Source organism: Gymnoscopelus braueri (assembly GCF_963280865.1).
Source record: "Gymnoscopelus braueri genome assembly, chromosome: 23".
In the NCBI taxonomy this organism is placed as follows: domain Eukaryota; kingdom Metazoa; phylum Chordata; class Actinopteri; order Myctophiformes; family Myctophidae; genus Gymnoscopelus; species Gymnoscopelus braueri.
Window position 1 is genome coordinate 25,838,801 of NC_137625.1, and position 24,566 is coordinate 25,863,366.

General features: G+C 40.7%; 1 protein-coding gene across 3 annotated transcripts in view; it reads right to left on the bottom strand.

Annotated features, from left to right (window-relative positions):
- syn3 (synapsin III) overlaps positions 1 to 24,566 on the bottom strand; it is a gene marked incomplete at its 5' end in the record, with an annotated part of 132,036 nt that overhangs the window by 86,674 nt on the left and 20,796 nt on the right. For all 3 annotated transcript variants that reach the window (XM_080421785.1, XM_080421784.1, XM_080421783.1), the window contains 2 exons: positions 562 to 653; positions 19,144 to 19,201. In XM_080421785.1, coding sequence (XP_080277911.1) covers positions 562 to 653; positions 19,144 to 19,201 — 150 coding nt within the window. The remainder of the gene's footprint in view (positions 1 to 561; positions 654 to 19,143; positions 19,202 to 24,566) is intronic.

Here is a 24,566-nt window from a genome sequence, read left to right on the forward strand (position 1 = left end):
TTGAGTAAAAGTACAAAAGTATTGGCATCAAAATATACTTTAAGTACCAAAAGTAAAAGTACTAAAATGTTTGAAAATAGCAGATCTACAAGCTCACAACGCGTCACATCGCGATGCGTTGTGAGCTTGTAGATCGGCTATTTTCAAATATCCTGTGTATAAAATAGGGCTAAAGTGGTTAATGTACGTTTCATAATATCATAATTTACATCTGAAAAGTAACTAGTAACTAAAGTTGTCAAATAATTGTAGTGGAGTACTATAAAAAGTACTATATTTGCCTCTGAGATGTAGTGGAGTAGAAGTAAAAGTACTGACAACTGGAAATACTCAGGTAAAGTAAAACATAATGTCAAAATTGTACTCAAGTACAGTACTTGAGTAAATGTACTTAGTTACTTTACACCACTGCATATACGCAGACCTCAATGGTCGACTGAGGGGGAAGAAATGAAGTCTTTGTGTGGACTCACTGGGGCAGATTAAAGCTTGTGAGGGCAAATGCGTCAGCAGATTGACAAAAGAACTGGAGTGGTCTTTATTGCTCCATAATAACCTTACCTGACGACTTTGCTTCCGCCTTTGGTGACCTGCATGTCGATCATGCAGCCCGTGTTCACGTGCGAGGCCAGGTTGATCTCTGAGAACTCTGCCTGGAAGAGACACAAGGAGCAAACACTGTTAGGAGTTCAAGCCTCCTGCAATTAGATCATACATGGGCAACTGGCGGCCCGGGGGCCACATGTGGCACTTAAGGCGGTCCGCAGGGGAATACTATATTATTGATTTCAGCCGTTTACAATTCCAAACATGACCCGCTTTAATTACCTCCAATGTATTTGTAATTAAGTTCATAAAGCTAACATAAATGCAATTTTCATAAATGCTAACTTTTCAGGATTCCAATTCAAAAATAGCAGAAAAATTATAATAGCAAAAATAGCAGTTCTACAAGCTCAAAACGCGTCGCACTGCGACGCGTTTTGAGCTTGTAGATCGGCTATTTTTGCTGCTTTTGTGTGACATAGAATGGCCCGACAGTATATGCAATGTGGCCCCCTGGAGTGAGTGTGGAAATATAGTGGCCCTCTACATCGTCAAAGTTGCCCACCCCTAAATTAGATGGAATATGTCCTGCAACAGAGCTTCACTTAATGCTGTGTTTCCACATTGCAGCCCAGCACCACACCGCCTGCTTGTGCCGTCGTTTCCATATACAGTATATATAAGGACCCGGGCCAAAGTGGGCTCAGTGGGGCTGAGAGGGGCCAAAAAGGTGATTTGTTGTTAATAAACAGTTTTATTAACCCATTGATACCTGGAACGCATCTGTGTCACTTTAGATGTCTTTGGCTATTCAAAAATAGCAGATATACAAGCTCATAGCGCGGCACCGAGTGCCGCGCTACGAGCTTGTAGATCTGCTATTTTAGAAAAATCGAGGAAAAAAAAATTGGGTATTTTTTTCAAAAAATTGTTAGGATTTAGAAGACATTTCTAGAATCTTCTCAGGTCTCAATGGGTTAAATTCCATTTTTACGCTCTGGGTTTACAGACAACTGTAAGGGTCCATTTGGTTCGTACAGATAGCTGGAGTACTGCCTGCACAGGAGGCCAAAAGGTGCGATGCGGTGCAGTGATGGGCCGCTAAGTGGAAATGCAGCATAAAGTTCATCATCAAACATCATTAAGTTAATCTATGGTGAGTGACTAAACCCACTGACTAAGCCTTGTGTTGTGTAGTTCATAAAGCCCTGTTGTTTTCTTTGGATTTAAGAATTTAGATTAGATGTAGCACAGAGAGAGAGAGAGAGAGAGAGAGAGAGAGAGAGAGAGAGAGAGAGAGAGAGAGAGAGAGAGAGAGAGAGAGAAAAAGCCAGAGAAAAAGCCAGAGAAAAAGCCAGTGAGAGAATGATGTAGAAGTGCAGGGACAGAGGCAGAGAGTGTGTTAGTTTGAGAGAGAGGTAGCAAATCAAGTTATAACCCTCGTCAGTGGCCTCCCAGACAGCGAGGACCTTGTGACAAGGCCACAGCCTGCCAACGTAATGACTTAATCAAACTCTCAGAGATACTCTGAAGGAGGGCTCGGCTTTCTGGGAACAGACGCTCCTCTGCACACACATGGACTATGAAGTAAACAATTACACTTCCTCTCCAATGATTGTCACTGCAGTACACAGCAAAACCCTGAGTTAATTTTACACTCAGGCCTACTGAAGAGGTCCATCTTCAGTGGTGGAAAAAGTACTCAAATGTTTTACTTAAGTAAAAGTATCAATACTGCAATGTAGAAGTACTCCGTTACAAGTAAAAGTCCGGAAATCAAAATTGACTTGAGTAAAAGTACAAAAGTATTGGTATCAAAATGTACTTAAAGTACCAAAAGTAAAAGTACTAAAATGTTTGAAAATAGCAGATCCGTGAGCTTGTAGATCGGCTATTTTCAAATATCCTAGGTATAAAACAGGGCTAAAGTGGTTAATGTGTGTTTTATAATGTAATAATTTATATCTGCAAAGTAACTAGTAACTAAAGTTTTCAAATAATTGTAGCGGAGTAAAAGTACAATATTTGCCTCCGACATGTAGCGTAAGTACAGTACTTGAGTACATGTACTTAGTTACTTTACACCACTGCATACCTTTGACCCTGTCTCCTCATGCCTTGTGAAAAACTAGAAGTGATCATATAAACTTATACGACGGCTTAAAATACTGTGTGAACATATTAAAAAGGGTGTGGTCTGGTATAGCAAATCCTTAAGTATTACAGCACACATTTCCCATTTGAGGCACACCCAAAAGGGAAATAGCCCAAACATAATGACATCTGTGTTCACATAAATTGTTCGCATAACTTAAAGCTCATAAAAGGCATGTCATGATTGTATACAGAGGGGTTTATGAATAATGCTCTGATACTTCCTCTTATTCTCTGAGGATGGAAGCCACTTGCCACACAATACTTATATACCGTAGGTAGCATTTCACAGTAGTAGCGACATCACTGCAGTGTTAATTTTGACAGCAAATTTCGATTTAGTTTTAGTCATAGTCTTTTGAATTAAATTCCATTTAGTTTTAGTCATATTTTAGTCATCTGAAATGTTTTAGTTTTTGTCTAGTTTTAGTCGACTAAATATCATAAGATTTTAGTCGACTAAATCTACAGATGATTTAGTCGACTAAAATGTATTTTGGCGGTGCCTTGATGGCGTCATAATGGCTGATTTTATACTTGGTTGCATGCTGAAAATAGCCGATCTACAAGCTCACGACGCGTTGTGAGCTTGTAGATCTGCTATTTTCAGAGCGCAACACCTGAGCGCAACCAAACGTAAAATGACTTCTAGTTCTACTGGATCTCTTCTCCACTCGATCCCTCACTGACATTTTAGTCTAGTTTTTATTTGTTGACGAAATTGTCAATATATTTAGTCTATAGTTTTAGTCATCATAGCTTAGTTTTTGTTTAGTTTTTATTTAGTTTTCGTCAGTGAAAAAAGGTAGTCGACGAACATTTTTCGTCATAGTTTTAGTCGACAAAATCAACACTGCACTGCAGTACCAAAATCACTGTAAAAATATATACAACTTCATTTCTTTTTAGTGCCTGTGACCAAATGTCCCTGCATTTATTTATGAGCGATGGAGCCTTCTTCTGGCCTCCTCTTTGATCTTCCATGTTAACCCATTAAGGCCTGAGGTTCCCATTCTACAAACTGTCTTCTAAATCCTAACAGTTTTCTGAAAAAACTATGTTGCTACTGTATATCAGTGGTTCTCAACCTTTTTCATGTCAAGGACCTCCAAAATTATACGTATTCGGCCGCCGACCCCCATCTGAAAATGCTTTGTTCCAGGGGGACCCCCCCCCCAGAAGCAAAGATTTGAGTTAAAACATTTTGCTTTAAAAAATATACTACCGCGTAGCCGTCTGGGCACCTAGGACGGCGTGTCTCGGGTTCGAGTCCCGATCCCGACGACCTTTGCCGCGTGTCACCCCCCCCCCCCCATCTCTCTCTCCATTTCCTGTCAGTCTCCAGGTCGTCTATCAATAAAGGCAGAAAAAGCCCCAAAAATAAATCTTTTTAAAAAAGGGGAAAAAAGTATATATATTCAAAGATTTGCACAAATGTTCACGATTTGAAAGAAATAGCAGATCTATAAGCTCATAGCGCGGCACCGAGCTTGTATATCTGCTATTTTTGAATAGCCAGAGTATAAAATAATGGTTTGAGTGGTTACACAGATGCGTTCCCGGTTGTAATGGGTTAACCCATACAAACCGGGAACGCATCTGTGTCATTTTCTTTGGCAGTTAAAAAAATAGCAGATATACAAGCTCATTATCAAGGAGGAACTAACAAGCACCAGCAGTTAAATATCTGAGGTTTTTATGAGCTGAAAACTGTACTTTTAACCACATGAACCCTAGCGTCCCTATTCTGGGGGCGAATATTCAGCGAAAAAATAGCTGATCTACAAGCTCACAACGTGCACGTGCGCGCGTGTGTGTCAGTCTGTCTCTGTCTCTCTGTGTGCAGAGTGCCGAGCTTGTAGATCTGCTATTTTTGAAAAAATCATTTTGTGCAAATCTTTGAATATATATATTTTAAAGCAAACATTTTTTAACTCAAATCTTTGCTTCTGGAGGTCCCTGGAACACAATATTTTACAAATGTTCGCTTTAAAAAATTAAAATTAAAAGATTAGCACAAATTTTCAAGATTTTTCAAAAATAGCAGACCTACAAGCTCGTAGCGCGGCACTCGGTGCCGCGTTATGAGCTTGTAGATCTGCTTTTTTTGAACAGCCAAATAAATCAAAAAAATTACACAGATTCTATCCCGGTCGTAACGGGTTAAGTGTAGTGGCTGAGAGCTTGTGGTCCTGAGTAAACACTCCCAGAGAAGAGTCAGGCTCTCTGCATGCCGGATGCCCTAATTTCCTCTGAACATGCTTCCCACATGTTGCCTCTGTGGGGATGGAAGTCAGGCACTGAGGAAACATTGCCAGTAGGATGAAGGAGGAGGAGGAGGAGGAGGAGGAGGAGGTGGTGGGTTACAGGGGTCATGGAGGGCACTCTCAGTCAGTCCGCAATGCATGCGCCGTGGGATCACGTCCCATGGTGCGCCCCGAAGATTCCCTCTCAAGGCCGTGCTGGTCTTTAACCCATAAAGACCAGGAAATAGCAGATATACAAGCTCATAGCGCGGCACCGAGTGCCGCGCTATGAGCTTGTAGATCTGCAATTTTTGAAAAATCGAGAACATTTGTGCAAATCTTTTGAATATATATATTTTTAAAGCAAAAATGTGTAACTCAAATCTTTGCTTCTGGGGGATGTCTTCTAAATCATAACTTTTTTTGAAAAAACGTATGTTGCTATTATCAGTGGTTCTCAAACTTTTTCATGTCAAGGGCCCCCAAAATGATATGAATTTGGCCGCGGACCCCCATCTCAAAATATGTTGTTCCAGGGACCCCCCAGAAGCAAAGATTTTAGTTAAAATATTTATATACAAAGATTTGCACAACATTTCACGATTCTTCTAAAATAGCAGATCTTTTTTTTTTTTTTTGCCAATTATAAAAACAAAAATAGCAGATCTACAAGCTCATAGCGTGGCACTCGGTGCCGCGCTATGAGCTTGTATATCTGTTATTTTTTAATATAGTATAAAATAATGGTTTAAAGTGGTTACACAGATGCGTTCCCGTCTTTAATGGGTTAATTCCTACATGCTTTAGGTGCCCCAAAGCCCGGTGGGACACTAAACAGCAGCAAAGTTGACCTCAAGACATCAAACGCTGGCATTTGTTAGTCATCACATCACTTTAAACTATGAAGAGTGACACTAATGTAGTGGATATAACGGGCTCTGAATGAGTAGCCCCTGCTGACTCTCAAAACGAACAAAATTCAATTTGACGTATCTGGTTGACTACCAAGCAAAACATTAACAAAAACAATGTGGCCATATTTCATATGCCCGACAGTACTGGGAACGTGGGCCAGTTAGTGGTCCAAAATTCAATCATTCTCTCTCTTATTGCAATGCAGTATAAACAAAGAAATATTAATCTGAGCAAACAAAAAAAAATACAATGAGATTAAATGTCATTTGTAGAAATATGAAACGTACTGTAGGCCAGCACTTTAATTCAGTTTATCTACTTTACTCAGTGTGAGGTTCTGGGTAACATGTGACCACAGCATGTGGCTGGGATAGTCGCAGAGCCAAAAAGATAAACTCACTCACTCCCACACGTCAGCATTGTATTTGGCTGTAGAATACATGTGCAAAAACACAACGATGGTGTCAGTGTGCATTACCCTCAGTACGCTACAGCATAATGTAGGTTTATCAAATCCATTCGCTGACCGTTTCCTCAACCCTGGCTACTGGCACTGTGAATGTAAAAAGAAGACATCAATGGCTTCTCATCATGATGCTTTCAATCTGTGGACATTTTTTACTCAAATCCTTGCTTCTGGGGGATTCTATAAAGGTCTTCTAAATCCTAACAGTTTTTTGGAAATAAACTTATGATGCTATATCAGTGGTTCTCAAACTTTGTTCATGTCAAGGACCCCCACAATGATATGTATTTGTCCACGGACCCCCAGTTCAAAATACGTTGTTCCAGGGACCGCCAGAAGCAAATATTTGAGTTAAAAATGCATATATATTCAAAGATTTGCACACATTTTCACAATTTCTTTTTCAAAAACAGCAGATCTACAAGCTCATAGCGTGGCACTCTGTGCCGCGCTATGAGCTTGTATATCTGCTATTTTCGAATAGCCCAAATGAATCGAAAAATTACACACGGATGCGTTCCCGGTCTTAACACTACCACCGCCAAGCCCGTAGCCTACGGGCCGATAAATCCAACCGTAAAGCGCCGATCCCGTAGCCTACGGGCTGTGGTGCTTTTTCCTTTTTTTCGAAAAAAATAAACTTTTTTAAATTTTCTATACGGAACATTTCATTGTAACACCACCGGAAACGGAATTATTCTGGATCACGTTTTGCCGATCCCGTTGGCCTCCATTCTAAAGCGCACACAGAAACGCCATTTTCTTCGATTGTAGTTTTTCTCCTCGCTGATCACTGTTTAACATAAACCGTTCTAACTACAACATGGCGGCTCCGTTTGACACGTGGTTTTCACTGGTAGACGCAGGGAGATGTCCGCGATGTTTACAAACAGTGCACAGCTCAATCTTAAGGATTTTAACGAGGTCTATGGCAACGTGAAAAAAATCAAAAAACAACAATAAAACGTTGGCACTGGTGAGTACATTATGAGATTAACCTCTGGCGGTCAATGTGTTAAAGGGTTAATCCTGTATTGTGACTGGTATCAGCTCATTATGAGGGAGTATATGTCACCGTCTTATTTCCCCAAGGCTGAAAAATACCACCCTCTTTTATTTATTGTGTCGCACTCATGGAGAACAGGGGGCGAGTAAATGCAGTAATCTCGTTTACGGGACAAGGAGGCGCCACTCACTCAGTGTGCCTCAAGGACATGCACTTGGCTCCCTTCCTTTTCTCAGCTCCTCTTTACTGATACTACCCGCCTCTGAAAGGAACATCTGTGTGCTCAGCGGTGCAGGCTTTGCCAAGAGAGACTCTTAAAGCCAGAACACATGCACCTACAAACACAATTAACGCACGCGCACGCACACACGCACGCACGCACGCACGCACACAGACACACGCACATCCAACTGGTTGCAGGGGGTTACATTGTTGCTCGCTGTGACCAGATAAAAACAGAGAGTGGGCAAAAGATCAGGCAAGAGCCAAACAGTCCGCAACCTCAGTGATTAGCTGGCTGTGGGTAAAGAGACGCGCTAGCAGACACTGGCCCTCATTTATCAACGCGGTGCAGCCCAAATAATGGGCGTAGGGCGAGATCACCGCACCTTCCGGCATTTATCAATATATCCTGACGTGGGCTTCATCCTACCATACGCTGAGATCTCACGTCTGGTCGAGACCAGTTGTTGACGTTGGCTGCGCCCGTTTATTCCATTCTAGACCTGCGGAGCAGCATTGTCTGACTGTCTGACAGACATCTGGACACATAATCCACTCCTAAATGTATATCTACACACTAATAATTAATCCCTGTGAAAATATAACATTTTATAAAGTAATTTAAACAAACTGCTTTAACAGTCATTCAGTTGCATTGGCTATTTTAAAATAGCAGATCTGCAAGCTCAAAAACGGGTCGCATCGCGACGCGTTGTGAGCTTGTAGATCTGCTATTTTCAAAATATACTAGCGCTTTTGCGTCGGGACTCGGGAGTCCCGCGGTCGGGACTGCCGACGATCTTTTCATGGACAGTGAGGTGTACAAACTTACAGTAGCTTGTGGAGTACGTTATGGAGTTATGTCATAGAGAATTTTGAAGACAACCTGGCTGTGTTAAGGATATAAACCCGACGCTCCAATCTCTTATTAACGGGACGGACCGAAACCACTGCCGTCTCACGGGGAATATCCTACATGACTGCTTGTGCACTGCTCGGTATGGGTTAAATAAATTAATATACAAACGTATTCCATTCATGGCGATGTGATTGGTATCATAATATGTCATTCATGTAGGCTACAAGCCTACGTGACAAAGATTGTACTGCTACGGTACGGATTACAATACATGAAAAACACAGCTGGGCGGGCGGGCGGGCGGGCGTGTGAGAGAGAGAGAGAGAGAGAGAGAGAGAGAGAGAGAGAGAGAGAGAGAGAGAGAGAGAGAGAGAGAGAGAGAGAGAGAGAGAGAGAGAGAGAGAGAGAGAGAGAGAGAGAGAGAGGGGGGGCGTGTGCGTGTGTGGCGAGGCAGGCGGGGGAAACTCTTTCTCATTGGCTTTTGATGTCTTTGGTCGTATTCTGGTCCTTCTTCATGTCGTAAAATCGGGGCGTTTTGAGAATATTTAAGGGCGTGTTATTTAAATGACGCTAGGTTCCAGCCGTGACATTTATCAAGCCTGGGACCAAATGTAGGCTCGGATCAGCTGTGTAGGATTCGTTGATAAATGTGACTTCGACGTTGGTGTACGGCCGAATATATGGAAAAATATAAGCCGGTTTATAAGCTGCGTTGATAAATGAGGGCCAGTGTCATTGGGCGGTAATGGATGAACCAGTTGGTGTGTGTGTGGTGGGGCAATGGCCCAGCCAGGAGGCAGGACAGGACCCTTTTCACAGTGCCATGGTTACCATCATGGTAACACATTCAGACACACACAGCTCTAGCCCTGGGAAAGGAAAACAGGAAGTGATACAGTACATGGGACAACCAGCCTTCAGAGCTGAGTCTTCTCATCTGTGGACCTGAAGTTCCTTTGCATCCAGACTGGCTTTTGGTTGACCATTAACCCATTAAGGCCTGAGGTTCCGATTCTACAAGAAGTCTTCTAAATCCTAACAGTTTTTTGAAAAACATATGCAAAATTAAAATATAAAAAACATTTTGTTCCAGGGATCCCCCAGAAGCAAAGATTTGTGTTACAGATGTTCGCTTTAAAAATATATATATTCAAAGATTTGCACACATTTTCAAGATTTTTCAAAAATAGCAGATCTACAAGCTCATAGCGCGGCACTCGGTGCCGCGCTATGAGCTTGTATATCTGCTGTTTTTGAATAGCCAAAGAAATCTAAAATGCCACAGATGCGTTCCGGGTCTTAATGCCTTAAGGAAGAAGGAGCTAAATAAAGATAATGCAGCTTGTGATTACTTAAATCTTACTACATGTATATCTCAAACTGGATATGATGCCTTTAAATATGAATATGAATATGTGTGTGTGCTTAGACCATGTGCACACTTAATCACTAGTTAGTATCTGGTACATCCAAAACAAGAAGCATTGCATTGCAATTTTGTATTTCAGTTTGTGAGCAGCAGGTGCCTTTTAGGAAGCGCATGCTACATTTAGCCTTGAACAGCGGTGCACACACCACCCTAATTGCCAGGCCAGCAAAAAGCAGGTGTAAGTCACAGCAACCACCATTCACCAGTCGTACTCAAAGTCCATCTGGAATCTTTGTATTTTTAGATACAAAGATGACCTTTTCTCTAAAGGTAAGGTGCCTTTTGTTGTGGTCGTCAGTGGTGTACAGTAACTAAGTACATTTACTCAAGTACTGTACTTAAGTACAATTCTGAGGTATTTTTTACTTTACTTGAGTATTTCCAATTTTCAGTACTTTTACTTCTACTCCACTACATCTCAGAGGCAAATTATTGTACTTTTACTCCCCTATAATTATTTGAAAACTTTAGTTACTAGTTACTTTTCCGATATAAATTATGATATTATGAAACATACATTAACCACTTTAGCCCTATTTTATACATCGGTTATGCGACGCGTTGTGAGCTTGTAGATCGTCTATTTTCAAATATTTTTGTATACTTTTACTTCTGGTACTTTAAGTACATTTTGATGCCAATACTTTTGTACTTTTACTCAAGTAAATGTTTTATTCTGGACTTTTACTAAAGCAACTTTTACTATAGTGATGTCATGAATGTTGCCTCGTGGTGATGGCCACACACTCAGAAGGAATCACTTCCAGATAAGGATTGGAATTCCTCTCTTTTGTTTCAGTGTTGAAGCCATCACGTAGGCTGACATAACTTTGGCATGAAAACATTACAGATTAATGTCATCTCTTGAAGTCTCAATTAAAGTACCCTTTACACACATCACAAAGAAGTACAGCATATATGCTGAATAATCACTATTCACGACCGCCTTGGACGCCAATAATATTCCCTGCACAATAAAATGGGCAAGCAAGAAAACGCATGGAGGCGGAGCCAAAACGACTGGGGGGAAACCAAACCAAATGTGCTATACTGAACTAGATCAACACAGATGCTCTATAGGCCCCAGGGACAACGTGAGCCCAAAAAAGGTACCGCTAACGTGATCTCAATCGGCTGTGCATTACCATCACTGAGGAGGAGAGCGGTGTGGATGATGGGGCGTGTTGGGCATTCTGTCCTTGCTGAGGTCATAGGCCTGCTGAGCAGATGTTGCCCCTGACGACCTGTCCAACGGGGGGGGGGGGGGGGGTGCGTCTGCGGGCCTGAAGAACTTTTCCTGGTTCTCTCACAGCGAACAGGCCTCCTGGATTTTATAACTGCCTAATTTGTCCCAATTGCTCAAATTGCAGTGTTTATGCCATCCCATACTCAAGGATCGTGAACAGCCAGCATACTATGCATGCTTCGGGACGGTCATGTTCCCCAGTCTACGTCCAAATGCAGATAATGGATGTTTTTCTTTTGCGTTCTTACGTGATACACCATACATGGGCAACTGGCGGCCCGGGGGCCACATGCGGCCCCCACATTCACTTAATGCGGCCCGCAGGTTAATATCGGAATACTGATATATTACTGATTTCAGCTGTTACAATTGCAAACATGACCCGCTTTAATTACTACTTCTAAATTAGTAGTAGCTTAATGACTAGTATTCAAATTCTATCTTTTTCATGTCCAATGTATTTGTATTTAAGTTCATAAAGTTAACATAAGTATAACTACTGTAAATGCATTTGAAGTTAAATGAAAATGTTACTTTTCAGGATTCCAATTAAAAAATAGCTAAAAAGATCTGAATTCCAATTTAAAAAAAAGCAAAAAATAGCAGATCTACAAGCACAAACGCGTCGCGCTGCGACGCGTTTGAGCTTGTAGACCTGCTATTTTTGCTACTTTTGTGTGACATAGAATGGCCCGACAGTATATGCAATGTGGCCCTCTGGAGTGAGTGTGGAAATATCGTGGCCCTCTCCATCGTCAAAGTTGCCCACCCCTGCCCTGTGATCCACGGTCAGACTTTTCAGAGGGGCAAAGCATCACTGGCGAGGCAACGGGATTCAAGGGGCGCTCAGTCTCACACACAGCATCCCACTGGATGAAAACCTCAGCTTGGCACAGCAGTGCTACAGGCATCCAAGACACTTCAAAGGGATACAAAAGGGAATGGGTTATAGTTATAGATAATCTTCATAAGCCCAGCAGTTCTCCAGAGCAGAACACTGTTCTGGATGCATGAACCAGAGCGTAAAGTGGGGATCATACGTGTCCAGATAAAAGTCAATGGTCTCATTGTCTCCGCCAGGTCGAAAAGCATGGCGAGAGTATGTTTTACCCCCTGTCCGTCCGTCTGTGTGTCCATCTGTCTGCAAGCGGCTAATCTCCGGCACCGTTGGCCCGGTCGCAGCGAAACTGTCCACACACACTCCCTGGATGCCAATTCAGAACCTCTGCCCCAAATGTTTCACATGGGCCTGTTATAGCGCCACCAGGAGGCCGTTTTGTGCAAAACCCTATTACTCCTACAGATTTTATCCAAACGTCATGCAAATCGTTACACAGTATCTCTATAGTCATGTGATCAACACGGATCTGTCAGATTTTCCATATTCCATCCTCATTGGCTACGGTTGGCTTCCAAAGTTTGCAGGATTGGTCCGTTTTGAACAAAACTCAAATCATGAACGCAGCTTGTGATTTCCGTGAAATTTCACACACACACATTCCCACTAGGACGAGGAAGAAATGGCACCCTTTTCACATTGGCCTGTTATAGCGCCACCAGCTGGTCTAATTTTTTTTTTAACTAAATTTTTATCCCACGATTTTGTAACCCTATTATTTTTTTACACCCAGTGCCAATTGTCTATGTAATCCTGGGCACTACCTTCCCTCTGCCAACCTAGGGAGGCCAGGGCCGAGCTCATGCCTCCTTCAATGCATGAGAGCCAACTGACCTTCTTGTCACCTGACAGGGGAGAGTTTCCCTGGCTGGACGTAGCGCGTGGAAGGAACACGTTATTCCAACCAGTTCCCTTCCCCTCCATCAGGCGCCCCGGCTGGCCAGGGGGAGGCAGTATAGTGACCAGGATTACTGCATGTTTTTGTGAGGGTACCTACCCTAGGAGACACGGGGAGAACATGCAAACTCCACACAGAAAGGCCCTTTCGCCAACCCCACCTAGGGTATGGGCACTGATGACGCGGAGGAGAGAACACACCCCCAGCGCCCACAGCGTCCCCTGCGGGAATCGAACCCAGGACCTTCTAGCTGTGAGGCGACAGCACTACCGACTGTGCCACCGTGCCCCCACCAGCAGGTCTAATTTAGCAAAACAATTTTTTTGAAAAAAATGCCTCAAATCATGAATGCAGTGTCCGATTGCCGTGAGAGACCTAAGAAGAAATGGCACCCTTTTCACATTGGGCTATTATAGCGCCACCAGGAGGCCACAATAACCTACCTGATCTGGCGGAGACCTGTGCTCCGAGGAGCACTTTTTCTAGTTTATCTTCAAATACGTAGGCAGAGGGCATCTCAATAAGGAAAATAGCAGTAGTAGCTGAAGTCAAACATCAGGTCATTCCCTATACCACCAGTGAGTTGCGTGAGTTGAGCAACCTATATTAGTATCTGGATGCAAAATGTACAATGCAGACTTATTGTTTCCCTAAAATCAATGTGAACATCACATGATCTTGCTGAAGCCAAGAGATACAGTCAGTGAGAGTTTAGGTTGGTGGTTGAAAATAAGGATAAATGCTTTGAAACTCATGACCAGGCCCGGCGTCACGGGGGGACGTGACAACCGGACCATTTCGCCCCCATTTCGCCAGTTAAAAAACAAACCTTCTGGTACTTTTTGATTAATAGCGTTTCGGCGTCAAGTCTTCCTCAGCGTGTTAAGAAAGTGGTCAGTGATGTTGTGTGTACAAAGAGGGAATGATAGACAGACAGACATGACAAGGACTTCAGGGCCTGCTCATGACAAATACATGGTTATTAAGCCATTGAGACTTGGAACGCATCTTTGTCACTTTTTGATATGAGCTAAAAAGCATTATTTTACACTTTGGCTATAAAAAGAAATAGCAGATATACAAGCTCATAGCGGGCACCGAGTGCCGCGCTATGAGCTTGTAGATCTGCTATTTTTGAAAAATCTTGAAAACTTGTGCAAACCTTTGAATACATATATTTTTTTAAGCGAACACTTTTAACTCAAATCTTTGCTTCTGGGGGTCCCTGGAACAACATATTTTGAGATGGGGGTCCGTGGCCAAATACATATAATTTTTGGGGTCCTTGACATGAAAAAGATTGAGCACCACTGATATAGAAACATAGGTTTTTCAGAATACTGTTGGGATTTAGAAGACATTTGTAGAATCGGCTTCAGGTCTTAATGGGTTAATGATAGAGTCATAATAAGTAAAACCGTTTGCACTTTCACCAACATTTTTCCCATGCCTCTTTTATTATTTTATTTCTGATTTATATTCCTCCTTTTTGAGCCATTACGCCTTTTGGTGCCTCATGTATAACACACTTAAACTTAATTAACTTGCCTTGCTTTTATGAACCGGAGTATCTCTAAAATGCTTAAATATCAAAAAGCATACCTCCTCTGTGAAGTGAAAGACCTGTGTTCAGATACTGTACACTGCTTTCATCACCATGTTGTATATGACAGACAAAAATGTGGTTAAAGGCACATAAATCTATCTCCTAGAGGCGTTATGAATGTAGCTTGTAGCTGCACAGCTTCTCTGTATGTCTGTCACATGCCCAAATACGGTCAAAGAGTCTCCTTTGAGTCTCCTACTGGAGAGACCGCTGGTAGTCAAATTATTGGCTTAGGAATGCGACAAAAACTAAAAAATGAATTCAATGCTTCATGGGGTGTGTACTTTAAAAAAAAAAAAAATGTCAATTTTTTTAGAATGTCTTCTAAAAACGTGTTACTATGTCAGTGGTTCTCAAATTTTTTAATGTCAAGGACCCCAAAATGTATATGTATTTGGCCACGGACCCCCATCTCAAAATATGTTGTTCCAGGGACCCCGAGAAGCAAAGATTTGAGTTACAAACGTTCGCTATAAAATATAGATATTCAAAGATTTGCACACATTTTCTCGATTTAAAAAAAATAGCAGATATAAAAGCTCGTGCCACGCTACGAGCTTTTATATCTGCTATTTTTGAATAGCCAAAGTGTAAAATAACGTTTTTTTTAGCTCAAATCTATAGATGACACAGACGTTCCAGGTCTTAAAGAGTTAAGAGATTAGTAGGTAGCAATATTAGGCACAACATGCTCAGACTGGAGGAGGTACTTTGGCAAACATGTACATGGCGCCACTTTAAAACACACTTGACAATGTAGGTCATGGTACTAGAAAGAGGCATGTACTACATTAGAAAGTATGACAAACACATTGTCTTTCCTCTGAATCTTGCGGTTAAGTGTATTAATTACATCTGTGAGTCACAGGCTAAACTGTAATTTCAAGATACTTGTCTTGAGCATCCATTTACTGTTATAGCCAGTGGTGTAAAGTAACTAAGTACATTTACTCAAGTACTGTACTTAAGTACAATTTTGAGGTGCTTTTACTTTACTGGAGTATTTTCCAAATTGTCTATAGGCTACTTTTACTTTTACTCCACTACATCTCAGAGGCAAATATTGTACTTTTACTTTTACTAAACTTTAGTTACTAGTTACTTTTCAGATATAAATTATTACATTATAAAACATACATTAACAACTTTAGCCCTATTTTATACCTAGGCTATTTGAAAATAGCAGATCTACAAGCTCACTGTGAGCTTGTAGATCTGCTATTTTCAAACATTTTAGTACTTTTACTTTTGGTACTTTAAAGGGGAAGACCACTAATTTTCAACATTGAACTATGTCTTTAATACACCTTAGAGCTGTTGTGTGGAAATAAGAAAAAAGCCCCCCCCCCCGTGTTGCCTAGAAAAGGATAATTGATTGAGGTCATATGTGATCAGTGACATACGCAGGGTGTACTTTTGGCTCCGCCCCCTCAGCCAAAAGTACACCCTGCGTATGTTACTGATCACATGACCTCAATCAATTATCCACTTCTAGGCAACATAGAGGGGGGGGGGGACTTTTTTCTTATTTCCACACAACAGCTCTAAGGTGTATTAAAGACATAGTTCAATGTTGAAAATTAGTGGTCCTAAATTTTGAATTCCGGACTTTTACTTGTAACGGATACATTGCAGTATTGATACTTTTACCTAAGTAAAACATTTTAGTACTTTTTCCACCACTGGTTATATAGCACATTATCTCTTCTTTAAAACCTCAAGGACTCTGACATAGACAGTGACTATAAAGTTAATATACTCCGTTTGTATCATGTTAAGTGTAATGGAGCCCCTTTTTGTACTTGGCATTAAAGGGTAAGACCACTTTGGTAGAGGTTTGGGTTGTGTAGTTACCTTGCCATGATGTAACCCCAAAGGTGGGCAAGAAATACAAAATAATTGCTCCATTGATTAGAAATTGATAATTCTAAATATGCTCCTCATTGACTTACATTGTACGGTAAAACAGCTCTCAAAGTCACTCTTTTAGCACATAAATGAACCCAAACATAGCTGATTCAGGCAATATAGAGCATCACCAAACCCAGTACTGTTTGTTTTTTTAATAAAAAGGTCAACTTCCTGTTGATTTTACTATTTGAAGATCTGGATCCGGATCCGCGGATCCAGTCCAGGTTTTCTACTTATTAAAAATGGCAAAATCAACAGGAAGTCGACATTTTTATTTAAAAAAAAAACAGTACTGGGTTTGGTGATGTTCTATATTGTCTGAATCAACTTTGTTTGCGTTCGTTTATGTGCTAAAAGAGTGACTTTGAGAGCTGTTTTACCGTACAATGTAAGTCAATGAGGAGCATATTTTGAATTATCAATTTCTAATCAATGGAGCAATTATTTTTTATTTCTTGCCCACCTTTGGAGTTACATCATGGCAAGGTAACTACACAACCCAAACCTCTACCAAAGTGGTCTTGCCCTTTAAGGACGTCAGCCAAATGTAACATCAAAGTGGGTCATGTAAATGTGGAGGTATGATTCACAACAATGGGCTCACACATCTAATCTGGAGGGGTGGATGAAGGATGGGGGGCGGCTATAGTGAGAGATATCACATTTCAAATCAGAGTCATCTATTTCTCGTACACGTTCATATCAGGAGACTCCTGAGCCCTGTGCTTTTAGCCTCACGTTATGTCGACCCTGTGTTCCGACTCTCTAGCTAGCTGGTACCTTATATGGCAGCAGACAAGCAACAGAAAGAGTTGTTGGTTGTTGTTTCAGGAGGGGTGCATGTCAGAATAGAAATTGTAAAGGCTTCTTAAGGCTTTCATTATCATCTTCTAAAAGGGTTCATCTCGGTATGTCGCTATACCTCTTCACACAGGGGATTGGGTTACCGTTGTCCACGGGGCATTCTGCAGTGTGCAGAAACAGCCAGGGAAAAGTCTGACCTAGAGCTACAGTATACAGTAGGTAGAGCTGTCTGCTGAAGTCAATTAGCGACTGGCTCGTTATCCGTGTAGGAGGAGGACTCTTCTGGGAGAGAGCGGAGTGGTCTGGCAAGAACAAAGTAGGTCAGTATTGCTCTTGAAGTGAGGCGGCCTGCTTGTGAGGCTCATGGGGTGCGACCCTCCCATTGCAGTCCCCTCGCTGTTGATTTAGGGAGCCTAATTAACGAAAAAATTCAAAGCATATTCTTGATTCTAACTCCAGCTCCCCCTTTATCATGCTCCAGACTAACTGGGATTTGACCACAACAGTGGAGACCTGAGCAAACGGGCAATAAAACCACTGGTCCCACGTTTGCGGTAAATTTTTCCTTCTACCATAAAATCCCACCACTTAATTTCAAAAGACTACTCCAGTCTCAACAATGGCTTGCAGATGTATGGCCAAACAGTGATTTGAGGGAAATTAGATGCTATCTACCCACTGTTAAAGGAGAATTCCGGACAAATTAAGTGTTATCTTTCATGTCTCGTTACTCACCTAGCGACGTGAAAAGTGGCGTTCTTTTTATCCATATATTCCCCTGTCGTCATTTTTTAAACCCCCTCCGTTGTCATAATGGGAGCGCGTGGGTAAAGGAAATTCGTCTATTATAACCGACGCAAAGTTGTTTTTTTCTCTACTAGTATTCATAGTAGAGTCTCATGATAGTCAAACATGCGTTGAAACTATCTGCGAGGCTGCCGTCAATGGCGAACGATTTAACACTGGTTGCTTGTTTCCAGATTCTGGCAACACGAGTTGCCAGGTTCTGGAAAGAAACAAGCATCCAGTGTTAAATCGTTCGGCAGTAGCGCTAGCCTCTCAGGCTAGCTACTCTCATGTTTGACTATCATGAGACTCTACTATGAATACTAGTAGAGAAAAAAACAACTTTGCGTCGGTTATAATAGACGAATTTCCCTTACCCACGTGCTCCCATTATGACAACGGAGGGGGTTTAAAAAATGACGACAGGGGAATATATGGAAAAAAAGAACGCCACTTTTCACGTCGCTAGGTGAGTAACGAGACATGAAAGATAACACTTAATTTGTCCGGAATTCTCCTTTAATACTCAAATACTGTCTAGACTTTACCATTTTTTTTGCTTATACATTGGCACAGCCAAATACTAAAGCCATTTCTTATAGTGTTGGGTTCAAAGCAGGTAACTTTAGGGGAAAGTTCAAGTGAGATTGAGATTGAGGTGAGATTTAAATATCACCCTGATATTTTCATCTCCCTAAATGTTAGAGACTCACAGAAGAACAAACATGGATGAGAGTGAGACTTTACAGTGAGTGTAATATTGTAATTAGCTGATAGAAAGTAATTAGCCTGGCATTGGCCAGACTGATAACGTGGAATCCACGTTATCAGTCTGGCCAATGCCAGGCTAGCAAGTAATGCCCACAGGAAAAGGTTGTTACATAAAGCCAATCATTCTGAAACCTGTCGCATAATCTGATCATAATCGGTTGTAGATAGCATCTACGTATATCAGTGACGCGTGAACAGCTGTACCAAAAGCTTTTCATTAATCAATATAATGGACAGCACCATGTTTCTAGTTGTTAAGCTATTGTAGTTTGAAATAGTATGGAGAAAGCAGAGGGTGCTATGAACAACCCAAAAACCTTATTGAAACACATTTAAAGTGCGTTTTCATTTAAAGTGATATTATCACAAATGTATCATACCTGTTCCACACGGATCTCATATTCCCCATTCAGCTTCTTCCCTCGGAAATATTTGGCCCTGCGTGGAGAACGGGAGACAAATAATCAAGGAAATGGCACAAAATACTTCACTACCACACCAAACGACATGCATGTGAGGGACATACAGTGCTCTGGGCTGGCCTTGACCTCAGTGGCTGCCTACTTTTCCTAATAGTCAAATCCAGAAGACAAATTTCCTGATGGATAAAAGCATATATATTAATTTCAAAGCCTTTTGTTTAGAGTGTCATTGCCGTGTTTCATGTGTTTTACCGCAATGGCGCAACGTGCCAATGACGTGTTTGACATGATTTTATTTTATTTTATTTATTTTTTCAGAACCCAAGATATCATTATCTGAAGATTTGCTGCTCCATTCACTCCTTGCTTAACTTATTACTGAAAAAGGCTGTATCTCGGCTCCTAAGAACTTTTTTTACTATGAATTTTTGGCCCAGACATGCTATTTTCAACATCAGACAATTCATGTCAACAAGGTCGCGATGACCTGGAGATAAAAAGTCTGTGACTACTTGAAAATCTAAGATAAATTGAAAAATCTCTGGCACTGGGACCACATTAATACAACAACAGTGTCCTCTCTTGATAAAGAGGTGGCAGGAGAAAGAGAAACAGCTTGAAAGAGAAAGAAATTGGAATAAATTATTTAGTTCTCCATCAATCGCTAAATAGAACAGCAGAAAAAGCCACTAAGGAAAGCATTTAATGACCAACTGCAACAGAAATATGCCACAGTGGCATAGCCAGGGCCACATTAACCGCGGAACTTAGTGGAACTTGTGTTCCACGGCCTGCAGCCTGCAGGGGCCCTGTGTGTATTATGTATTTAAAAAATATATATATTATTGTAATTTTTTTTATTTTATATTATTTTATTATAATATTATATATATTCTTCTTCTTCTTATTTATAAAAATGTATACATTCGGGCCCTGCTGTGTGAATTATATATATTTAGAAACCTATATTGCTTTAGTTTTAATGTTGTGCGGCAGAACAGATGCAAACCTCTTGCATACCGTCGCTGGTACTGATGTGTCACTTCTACTTCCTGTAAGTAGACAAAAAAATTAAACTACTGTAGACTAATCTTTACAAGCGGCTCTTATTTTGAAATCCTCCGCTTTTATCGTAAGTTTGTTTCTGTTAACCAGTATGACTCTGCTATCATGGTCTGTGACAGCAACACAAATAAACAAGAACCATGTGGATTAAACGCAAGATTTGGGCCAACGTTCATATTTACGATATGAAAACCAGCTCCTGTGACTTAAACATTGTACAAACTTTGGAAGTGCCGTGCATTAAACTCTTTGAACCTCGGCGCAGCATGGTGAGTTAACCTTACAATGAAGATGTGTGTGCGTGTGTGTGTTTGTTTGAAGTAGGCTTAGCTTAGACTATATCTCACGTGCTGTGTTTGAATAATGTAGCTCACGGTTGTTAATGTCATCTCTGTCTGTCTGTCTGTCTGTCTGTCTGTCTGTCTGTCTTAGTGCTACCATAATGTACACTGTGAAAATCTAAATGACATATTCTTAATACATTTGTACTGTGCAAATAGCTAAATAGGATGGGGTAGTAGGTCTACGCTACTGTATTTTAACATCAGTCTGTCTCTGTCATAATGGTGAGCCATAATATTATTTTCTGAGGTGGTAAAAAGGTTGAGAACCACTGCGGTAGACTTCAAGAGGTCTTTTTACTTTAACTTTTCAAGTACATTTCAGAGCCTGTACTTTTGTACTTTTACTTGAGTGATTAGTTGAATGAGTACTTTTACTAAAGTCGCTTTTTACATAAGTAAATGTATCTGAGGCTACTTCTACTTTAAGTAAAGAAAGTGAGTAGTACTTTTACCATCTCTGCTGAGTATTGTTTTCTCAATTCTTAACTTGAATTGTTGAATTTCTTATGAAGAATAAGAAAATAAATATGAAACGTTTGTTACCCATCTCATCACCATATGTCTAGTAGCCTACGACTGTAATGACCATAAAGTAACCTCCTTAATAATAAATGTAATTTGTAATGATAGACACTGTAGTTATAGCATAGACCAGGGCTACTCAACTTAAGATGGCTCAGGGGCCACTCAGCAAAATACCAAAAGTCCAAGGGGCCGCAAGCTAAAAATGACGGTCCTATTTTGGATTTTTCTATTTTGTAACACACACTACGCATTGTTATTGTTATAAGAAAATGTACATTTTGACATCATATTCTTTTCACTGTACCTGTTTATTTTGTGTGTATGTCCACTGGCATCAGTTCAGCAAAAGCTAAGGTATGGCAAGGTTAGGGTTGCCAACTCCCAGAGATTGAAATAAGGGACACCTACCTAAAATAATGGGGGTCAAACCCCCCAAAAAACCCGAAATGCATAGAAAACTATGCATTATACCTGTAACAATTGATGTTTGTTTTTGAAAAAAAAATTAGCAACTCATATATTTTAACGGAAATGTATATTTTTATCCTGTGCTTTTTTTTTTTGGTTTGACCATGAGGGGCCGCCAAGACGCTGCGTTGGGGCCGCATGCGGCCCGCGGGCCGCGTGTTGAGTAGTGCTGGCATAGACTGAAGTTGGAAAGGCTGTGCCCAGTGCCCGTGTCAGCACTGATCGTGCTGGCGGTGGCACGTGCACCAAACGCACATGCGCGTGAACGCACCCAATATTGTCCGATTAATGTTGAGGGGGGCCTTTGATTTGGTGTAGTTCCACGGCCCTGAGGGGCCTTAATGCGGCCCTGGGCCCTGGGCAACTCAAATCTTTGCTTCTGGGGATTCTACTAATGTCTTCTAAATCCTAACAGTTTTCTGAAAAACATATTTTCCCTTGGTCAAGATTTTTGAATAGCCAAAGTATAAAATATGGATAAAGTGGTCACGCAGATGCGTTCCTGGTTTGAATGGGTTAAGAGTGACCAACTTTTAAATTGTGTGGAGGTTTGCAGTTACACTAGGTTATTATGCAACTACAAGGCCAAGAAGCCACCTGACTATCATATGAGAAGAACAGGAATTATCCTTCAAGCCACCAACCACAATACAACACACAAACTCGATGTTTGTTTCAGGCATTTTGAACACAGAGACACAGAGGGTCCTATTTATACGACCTACTGTATGGCACAAGATAGCGTGGTCTAAGTCATTGGTTCTCGAAGTGGGGTCCGGGGACCCCCAGGGGTCCTTGAGGGGGTTCTATAGGGGGTACCCAGCAAAAGTAGTAAATATAGCATAACAATCATTTTAACCACTTTATCCATTTATACGTTGGCTATTCAAAAATAGCAGATCGACAAGCTCACAGCGTGTCATATCGTGCCGCACAGCAAGCTTGTACATCTGATTTTTTTTAACCTTTTTTGAAAAATCTTGAAAGTTTTTGAAAAATGTTCAATCATTTTGAATGTTTTGACTCAATAAAGTATATATAAAATAAGGGGAAATCATTTTGGATGTTTTAACATTTTCAGATGGGGGTCCGTGACCAAATATATCAATCAATTTGGGGGTCCTTGGCACTAAAACGTTTGGGAACCACTGGTCTAAGCCATGTGTTCCCAAACCTTTTCAGCTTGAGGCCCGAAAGAGAAATTTGGTGGCTGCCCGGCACCCAAACTTACTATACATTATGAATTAATCACAGATATAGCTTCTAGTTGATCTACAAGCTTAAAGGGCAAGACCACTTTGTAGAGGTTTGGGTTGTGTAGTTACCTTGCCATGACGTAACTCCAAAGGTGGACAAGAAATACAAAATAATTGCTCCATTGATTAGAAATTGATAATTCAAAATATGCTCCCCATTGACTTACATTGTATGGTAAAACAGCTCTCAAAGTCACTATTTTAGCACGTAAACGAACGCAAACAAAGTTGATTCAGACAATATAGAACATCACCAAACCCAGTACTGTTTATTTTTTTTATAAAAATGTCAACTTCCTGTTGATTTTGCTATTTTTAATAAGTAGAAAACCTGGACTGGATCCGCGGATCCGGATCCAGATCTTCAAATAGTAAAATCAACAGGAAGTTGACATTTTTATTAAAAAAACAAACAGTACTGGGTTTGGTGATGCTCTATATTGTCTGAATCAGCTTTGTTTGTGTTCATTTATGTGCTAAAAGACCATACAATGTAAGTCAATGAGGAGCATATTTTTGAATTATCAATTTCTAATCAATGGAGCAATTATTTTTGATTTCTTGCCCACCTTTGGAGTTACATCATGGCAAGGTAACTACACAACCCAAACCTCTACCAAAGTGGTCTTACCCTTTAAAACACAACGCTATCTGCTATTTTCTTATCTAATCTAATCTTTGAACATGTACTGTATGGACATTGTGCTTAGATCTTTGTTCTTTGTTTAGATTATTTGAAATAATAATATATATACTGATACTGTGTGTGTGTGTGTGTGTGTGTGTGTGTGTGTGTGTGTGTGTGTGTGTGTGTGTGTGTGTGTGTGTGTGTGTGTGTGTGTGTGTGTGTGTGTGTGTGGAGCAACAGTGATCTAAAGCAACAGTGGTCTAAGCTGTGTCCAACTCCAATTCTGCTAGTAAGACGAGACAGCGCAGCATGGAAACTGGTTGTATTTAATCTCTGAGTTAGTCGTGGGTGTGTTTTGGGCATAACATAAATAAGACCAATCAGAATGTCATCTTCCATTCCTTTTCAGATCTACATGCGCTTGCACCTTGGTGTATTGTTACTTAAATGACATATTTGGCAAGTAGGAGGAGATGCAACGGATTTTCTGTCGAGAAGACTGATCTGCTCTGCTCATGGTGCCAAGTAGGGGTGGGACGATATGAAAATTTCATATCACGATAGTTGTGGCCAAAAATATCACGATATACGATATTATCACGATATTAGCGCGTCGCTTATAAAATTCTTAAAATGCTAGAAAAACAGTTAAATCACTTGACCTGTCATTTCTGTTAAAGAACACTTATTATCTCACTCAGGGCAATTTGTAAACATCCAATACTGGAGGTAGAGAAAGACAATGTAAACATAAGTAATCTGAACTTATCAAGAATCATTCACAATAAGTTATTTATTTTATCATTCAGAAGTAATCAAAGATGATATCTCTACATACAGTGGTGTAAAAGTACATTAAGTTCTAAGTACATTTACTCAAGTAGGCTACTGTATCTTATTTATTGTATTTAAGTTTTTTTCATTTTCCAAAAAAATATTTAAAAAAAATTAAAAGAACGCGCCCCCCTCGCGTATTAGGAGGGCAGGGTGAGTCACCAGAACCAAGGACGGATGTTTTTGATGAATCTAGCATGTTAAAAATAGAGTTTGAAGTTATAATGGGTTTGTATAGGAAGGGGGCGTGTCTGATAAAAT